This window comes from Hyalella azteca, unplaced genomic scaffold (genome assembly GCF_000764305.2).
Source record: "Hyalella azteca isolate HAZT.00-mixed unplaced genomic scaffold, Hazt_2.0.2 contig12758, whole genome shotgun sequence".
In the NCBI taxonomy this organism is placed as follows: domain Eukaryota; kingdom Metazoa; phylum Arthropoda; class Malacostraca; order Amphipoda; family Hyalellidae; genus Hyalella; species Hyalella azteca.
This window is the reverse complement of record NW_025942706.1, coordinates 293853-302313: the sequence shown is the minus strand read 5'-3', so window position 1 is coordinate 302313 and position 8461 is coordinate 293853. Positions and strand designations below refer to the sequence as shown.

The 8461-nt window shown below is 43.0% G+C and overlaps 1 protein-coding gene across 1 annotated transcript; it reads right to left on the bottom strand.

Annotated features, from left to right (window-relative positions):
* Positions 1–6991: 6991 nt before the first annotated feature.
* Positions 6992–8019, bottom strand: LOC108667571 (histidine-rich glycoprotein-like). Its single transcript, XM_018154614.1, has 2 exons — positions 7996–8019; positions 6992–7399 (listed from the first exon to the last, which is right to left on the bottom strand). The coding sequence occupies exons 1-2, from the start codon at positions 8017–8019 to the stop codon at positions 6992–6994; spliced, it is 432 nt and encodes a 143-aa protein (XP_018010103.1).
* Positions 8020–8461: the final 442 nt, after the last annotated feature.

Sequence of the window (8461 nt, the reverse complement as noted above, 5' to 3'; positions counted from 1 at the left end):
CCCTCTCTTCACCACGCCATTGGCCCTCTCTTCACCACGCCATCGGCCCTCTCTTCACCACGCCATCGCCCCTCTCTTCATCACCACGCCATCGTCCCTCTCTTCACCACGCCATCGTCCCTCTCTTCACCACGCCATCGTCCCTCTCTTCACCACGCAATCGGTCCTCTCTTCACCACGCTATCGGTCCTCTCTTCACCACGCCATCGCCCCTCTCTTCATCACCACGCCATCGTCCCTCTCTTCACCACGCCATCGGCCCTCTCTTCACCACGCCACCGCCCCTCTCTTTGATTAGAGCGTCGGTAATTCCGACTCAAATATTATACTTTATATACCGTATAGTTGAGGGTGTATTAATAACTTGAGTTATGAAAGTTAGAGACTTAGAGTGAAGTGTTGAGAAGGTTACAAGAATTTGTGTTGAACATTGTAAAGCTTGCATAAGGTGCTATTGTTCTCGAGACCGTGAGAGGGAGGGTTGTTTATAGTTTGGAATGGCGAGGGCATCAAACGGCTGACCCTTGCGGATTTCAAAAGTGTCGCGTCGTCACTTCGAGGGAGTAGGCGTAACGGTGCGCGACGGCTGCGTATAAAAGGACCTTGAAATTGGCGTCAAATGCTGTTCAACGGAGGTGACCGTCACGCAAGCACGGTCTGCAGTCAGCGGACTTTGCAACGGCCGCGGCCGTGAGGCCGGCGGTTTGCCGTTTTCGAATATTAACGGGCGCGAGAAACCATGGACGTATCGAGGCAGCTACGAGTCCGGTGAGTACGTCAAAAACATCAACATCAACACTACGGCTGCTGCTCATGCAGCCGTGAGACAATGCGAGAGGGCCGCGAGTTGTACAACGATTATAACGCACGTCATCAAAAGATTCAAGTTTTCGAGCTCTCCACCAAAAATTATCATCGGTAAGGTCATCAATACGATACGGTCACAATTTTCATCAGAAGAAGCGGTACGGCCACAGTCATCTTCGACCGCAGTACGGCAACGAGCTTGGAGTATTATCATCGACTATGAAAACGAACACCACTTTTCCAAAGTACGGTCATCATAAATTATACGATTAGACCAGCCGCGAGACGTCACTGTACGCTGGAAATACGGCCATGAAGAATGAGCAACTGTGAACGCTGACGCGAGAATACAGCAGCGGTCTACGGCCGCTGAATCCAAGGCCGCAAAGTGTGCGTGTGTTATACGGTCGTTTACAACGGACGTACGGCTCAACGGAACTGCAATGTATCAACGTTCAGGTAAATAGAGAGATTTTAATGGTGTAAACTGATAGGTTCTCAATTTTGATTGTGTTCAGATTACATTTTACATATATTAGAGATTTTTGTTAACGTAGGATGTGAACTTGAATTTTCCAATTTAAAGTGAAATGTATCGGTGTGTCATTACAAACCTCTCTTTGTTCTATTTTTGCCGTAACCTATCCATACAAGAACTTTGTCATGCGCCTTTTAAACCACTGGACCAATCTGACGCAATTAAAGCGATTGCCGATAAAATAAAATTAATAATTATTATACAAAAATCTAAGAACTGGTTAACATTAAAAACTCCCTAATTAATCATCTTCACCACGCCATCGCCCCTCTCGTCACCACGTATAGTGGCCATTAGCTGTCCTCATCACACTGACACCAGCTTGCAGAGATCCATTAACATTTGCATGCACTATACTCTCATATAACACATGACATTATCCAGCAAGGGTTGCTTCTCTCTTCACCTTGACCGCTCTTCACCGAGCCGTCGCAACAACACTCCGTATGCTTCTCTTCACTCCCCGAGCTTCTTTTTATCTGCAACCTTCAAAGCCTCTGCATGATGGCTCTTCCGTGTTGCTCAACGCCGCATAACAACATTGTTACGGATGTATCCTGCAATCGTATATGTGTCCTATTGTTACATCTCAACAGCTGTACTACCACTCAGACAATCAGACAATTTTTGCATATTGTACACAAACTTACCACTCTAAGTACCGTTCGTCGTCACCTCGCACCACCCTCAGCACCACTTGCATCGTCACCACGCACCACCCTCAGCACCACTTATACATCGTCACCACGCACCACCCTCAGCACCACCTGCATCGTCACCACGCACCACCCTCAGCACCACTTGCATCGTCACCACGCACCACCCTCAGCACCACTTGTATNGACTACGACATGACTACGACATGACTACGACATGACTACGACATGACTACGACATGACTACGACATGACTACGACTACGACATGACTATGACTACGGCATGACTACGACATGACTACGACTACGACATGACTATGACTACGGCATGACTACGACATGACTACGACTACGACATGACTATGACTACGGCATGACTACGACATGACTACGACTACGACATGACTATGACTACGACATGACTACGACATGACTACGACTACGACATGACTATGACTACGACATGACTACGACATGACTATGACATGATATACGACATGACTACAACATGACTACGACTGCGTTTACTAGACAGCAATGCTAACAAATTCAACGACTACCACAACCCAGCCGTTACCGTATATATACGTATAACGTACGTATATACGTATAATGTATAACGTATATATACGACGCGCGACGACGCTGACGAGTACAGAGCACAGAGGGACGAGGTGGACCAGCAATGACGAGCAAGACGAAGTCTAATGAGCAGGAGAGACGACCAACATCAGAAGGATGTCTTCCATCATATGTGCTGTCCTTCCTTTCCTTCCGCAGCGTCCTCTGAAATACCTGATACAAATTTTATCGTTCAATTTTAACTCAGAGTCTCATATGTTCACATGGAGACTTTCGTGCGTTCGCTCATTGGTGAGATATTTGGGGCGTAAAATTTTCAATTATCGTTACGCTTCCGTCGATAAATGAGGTGCAGAGATAAACTTATCTCGTCTGTAGTCATTTCTATAGGAGTTTGTGTAATTATGTTGATCATTGGAGACCTCGCACGGACCTCACAGATTTTGTGTATATATTAAAACCCTCGTGTGGACGTCACAGCCCTCATCCTCCTGTTCCCCTCGTCTCCCCGGATGTACTCGGCAGTGGTCGCTCGTCCCTCACTGCAGCGGCCTCCTGCCCAATGGAGTTGTCATCGTGCATTCATAACAGGCAATTTGCTTGCTATCATTGACTCGCCAGAGAGAAAGAGAGAGAAAGAGAGAGTAAGGTCATTGGTGATTATCTACGTGCGTTTCACATGTATACCTCGACATACGTATAAAGTGCATGCGTCGTATATTGACGTATGTTATTTTGCTAATGGGATCGATTCTCCAGCGCTTTACTTACGTCGTTAGCGATTCATACGAATGCTTCTGGAGTGAGTGTTATGTTAAGAGGCTTTATGAGTGAAATTTTTAATCACGATTTATTTTTTTTTTCAAGAAAGCTCTAATATTTCATAAGCAGCCTTTATTTAACGCGCACTTCAAACTTCTTTTGATGGGCGAGTGTAAAGGGAAACCAAAATCAGAGGTTGTATGCAAATTAGTCGAGACTTCATTGTATGTTTTTAAACAGTTCCGAGCGGCGGTCGGCTCTATCAGTGGTACATTAGTACTACAGTTTTGTGCCGTCTGCTAATCATCATAATCATCAGAGCCTTCAGAATCATGATAATCGATCATCAGTCATCATTTCTCAAACTTCCCATATGAACCTTTTTCTCTGTTACTTATATTTGGTGCGAATGTAGTACTATGCTTATTTTGCTCCTGTGGGAAGTTAGGCACAGTTTTATATGAATGCCATAATTTGCATCATTTCATGCAAATTAATTTTTTGTATAAAATTTCCATAAAATTATTGTCTAATATATTTCAGAGTATGTATCAAATCTACATTAAGTTACAGCAAATCTTCATAAATTATATCAAATCTTTATCAGAGAATAATAAATCTATTTCAAATACTATCAATTGCTAGAAATATGGTCGTGCAGTATCGCGATGGCAGTTGGCTGTACTGTTATGGAATGTGTCATCATCATTTTATAATTTAAGTCTTAGATCTTCTTTTATCTCGCAGTAAAACCTCTTGCTATCCTTGCTGTCTTCTTCCGTCCAACTTCCCTATCCTCTCTAACCGATTTCCTCAGAATTTATAAAATTAAATGCTTGATTCATTTCATCATATTGTGTTTACACTGGGCATTAAAAACCTCAGGTTGGTTTAATTTGTGTCAATAGATTTGTACCCTATCCCTGAAATTATCACATCGCATGCATTTTTAATCATTATTGAAGCTGATAAAATGTATTCCTTTTCTCTAGTATCCTCAAGTTTCGGGTCCCGCTGTCGACGAGCTTATCCCCCCTGCCGACGTTAATTCTTTTACGTCGTGTTTACTTCGCGTCTACGCGTTCTGACGTCACGACAGTTTAAGCCATCCTTATTGAAAGTTTACTTCAGCGCTACTTATACCATAAAAGAGGCATTTTTCATGGTATTTAACGGTATTTTTCAATAAATGCCACCTTTCGAAGCATTCTAGCTTTCTTTGCATGCGCGATCGCCGCTTAATTATTATGTCTAAATTTTTTTTTCTGAAGTTCATTATCAAGTAAGCTTTTAAAGTCAAACTCGGCTGAGTAAATCCTTACACAGCCGATTTAACGAGCACTTTTTATTTAATTGGAACATATACAGCCGCACTGCAAAGGCCAGTGTGGCCTCGTGTAAGGAAATGTGAATGTCTTCAAGGGAATTTGAATTACTTTTTATAGGTTATGTAAATTACTTTAAGATAATGTAAGGTTATGGTTAAGGTTATGTTAGGATTTTAAGGGAATGATCCTTGTGGCTGTAAAGGTTCATCAATAAAAGGAAATGTGGAAATGTGGCTGTAAAGGTTCATTAATGTGATCAGAGAGCCTCGTGAATTTGTGAATGTTTATATTTCAAGGGGAAATCGAAGTTATTTTGTTGGCTGCCACCGCAGAGCATTTGAGAATGAAAATTTTTTATTTTTCCTAAATTATTCCATATTTTTTTATTCACGATTTGACAACAGCGCAGAATATGTCAAATCATCTTAAGACTTTACCTGAATTGCTTATTCAAATAAATAATTTACTTGAACCATCGCGAACCGTTACACTGCATGCGTTTGAACCACAAATGATACTCAGAAAAATTAGTAACAATTTTGTCCAATTTAATATCGATGTTATTTTTCATTTGTGTGGATCTTCTGACACATTTCATTGTGCTTTTTCATCTTGCTGTACCAAAAAACGTGCTCCGCTATTTATACAATATATTACCCAATAATTTTCAGTATGTAGACACGTGAAAAGTACACCCGATATCTATATATAAGCCCTGCTGTCGCCGTCCCCATCTTCTCCCTGCAGCTAATATGAAGGCTACGTATAGTCGTATATCTTGGAATGTGTTTAACATGATATCTTGGAAATGCGTTTTGCAGTATATAAATCTTGGATATGCGTTATGCAGTATATCTTGCATATTCGTCATAAAGCTGTTATTTTTCTCTTCTTTGTCCCCTTATTTAGTGGTTCATTGCTAGGCATATGACATGAAGCTAACCGATAAATGCTTCGATGTCTGTGATCGACGCGATGTATTTTTAAATTCCCCTTCTTCAATTAAGTTTCGTAACAGAGCAGCTAGCTAGCCCATTACCACTCAACCGCTTTACTAAAAACATTCCTCGCTCAATTTACATTCTTACTATAAAGACGAAAGCAAAATGTTCTTTCGTGTCCGAATGTTGGCTTAAGTTTCCTCTCAGTTTTCATGCCATAATTTATCTTTATTATAATTTTTGTTTTCTTTGTATTTGCGCACTTCCTTGTTCCGCGGTCCAGAGGTGCTCACTCCCTCACAATTTGAATGCCATTTAATCCACGTGGACGAGGCGTATGGAGATGCGTGATAATCAATTCATCGCGACCCTCTCCCGACGCTCGTGATTCACAAGTCCCATTTGCATCGGCAATTCGTGAACGCCCTCGCGCGCTCGCTGCGAGCTTCCCTCACTTCCCTCACGTCGAGAGCCCTCAGCGCTCGGCAGAACGCGGCCCTCGCTCTCGACCGAGAGCCTATATTTAGACCATTACAGTTCAACCAAGAAAATGACCTCAGCCACGACTAATAAGCGGAAAATTTTGAAGGCTTTTATAAGTTTAAAGTCGAATATGTTTACCGTAAATAGCTGTATTTTCAATTGCGTTCTAATTTATTGAGCGCGTTTTTACGAAACTCTTCGTGTCGGTATTTCACCCGGACCTAAAAGTTTATTCCAATAGATGATGATTCATTCCAATTATGCCTTGAGTATGATTTTACCGAGCAGCGCCGGATTAACCTGCTTTCTCGATCATTATCTAAAAGCGTAAAGCCAAACGTCTAATCGAGGAGAGAAAGGCAAAGCAACATAAGAACAAAAAACTGACCTCTATTTTGCACCCGTTCCTAGAAAGTCTTCATAAGCTTGGTATAATAATAGCAGCTCTCAACTAAGAGCATCTTGACCTGCCGACACGCGACTCGATAAAATCAATCCTCTTATGGCTTCCATGTTGCCACCGCCACATGTGCGTGAAGCCACGAACGTGTAGCACACGTACGTGTACATGTACTTGTACACGTTCGTGTTTACGAAACTTGGCAAAAGGCGCAAGGAAGCCCAAGGTAAAATTATTATTCATATCCCTGTTGTAACGATGCGTTCTGAAATCTATTAATCTTTTTAATATCATGCAGTTATGCACCTATAATAACATACTTGAACACCAAAGCCGTTTGCATATAAAAAAATTACGTGGATGTTAGCGTCACAAAATTCAACAGGACGGCGCTGGTGCCTTGCACCTGCGACGCACCAGACGCACCAGTAACGGTGCGCCTGAAGCCCGCAACTCGCGCTTCTTTTAGGCCTCGGCGCTTCCGTGCGCGTGGCTACTTCCTGGTGCACGTGTACGCCCTGGTGCACGTGTACGTCCTGGTGCACGTGCACGTCCTGGTGCACGTGTACGTCCTGGTGCACGTGGCTACGCCCTGGTGCACGTGTACGTCCTGGTGCACGTGCACGTCCTGGTGCACGTGTACGTCCTGGTGCGCGTGTACGTCCTGGTGCACGTGTACGTCCTGGTGCACGTGTACGTCCTGGTGCACGTGTACGTCCTGGTGCGCGTGTACGTCCTGGTGCACGTGTACGTCCTGGTGCACGTGTACGTCCTGGTGCACGTGTACGTCTTCCTGGTGAACGTGTACGTCCTTGTGCACGTGTACGTCCTGGTGCACGTGTACGCCCTGGTGCACGTGTACGTCCTGGTGCACGTGTACGTCCTGGTGCACGTGTACGTCCTGGTGCACGGTTGTATTGAGTGAAACTAGCGCAGTGTGACTATATAGAACAGCTAATTAAGACTAGTGAGACTAGATCAGTGAGACTAGACGCAAAAAAGAAAGAGACGTAGTCACGTAACGAAGCATTTCTGGCCCTGAGTGGGTCATCATGACACAGTTTGCTCCTGGAATAAGGACGTATCAGTATATATAGTGCGTGCAGAAGGTATGTCAGTATTTGGACAACCCATACCTATTTCTGAGTGTATACTAGCTAAACTAGGCTAATGAGACAAAGATTGTTAGGTTACTAGTGAATCAGGGGCTAGTGTTACTGGCTGTATTCATCCCTCATTGAATTGCTGTTGAACATCGTATATAATTTCAACAGAGCAACACTATGGGAAAGGCTATGTAGTCGTGTCTTCTTGAAGTCAACCACAGACGCACTGCTAATATCTCTTGCCCGCCTCCCCTCGTTTACCCTAACCCCTCGTTTACCCTCACCCCTCGTTTACCCTCACCCCTCTCTTGAACGTTAACTTTTTGCAGGCAGTCAACAAATTACCTAATTAGATCCCCTCACACGCCCGTCTCTGCCCTTCCCCACCCACTGCCAACACAGCCTTCTGCGCCATATTGATGACAACTGATAACGGAGTGGAAACTGTCAATCTCTTATATTGATAGCAACAGATAACGGAGTGGAAACTGTCAATCCTCTTATATTGATTGCAACTGATAACGGAGTGGAAACTGTCAATCCTCTTATATTGATGGCAACAGATAACGGAGTGGAAACTGTCAATTCTCTTATATATTTTGATTGCAACATATAACGGATGGGAAACTGTTAGCAGTCTTACATATTATATTGATGGCAACATATAAGGTAATGATCATATGCTAGGAACTCAAATTTAGTGGAAATTACGATCATTTTAATCGTCAGAACTGATGATTGATTTTCAACGACAATAATTATTATATAAAGTTTTGTTAAAAGTGCGTGTATTTCACGAAAAAATTGAATGCTTTTAAATTAAAGATAATTTTCCTACATATTTAGTACTTGAGAAA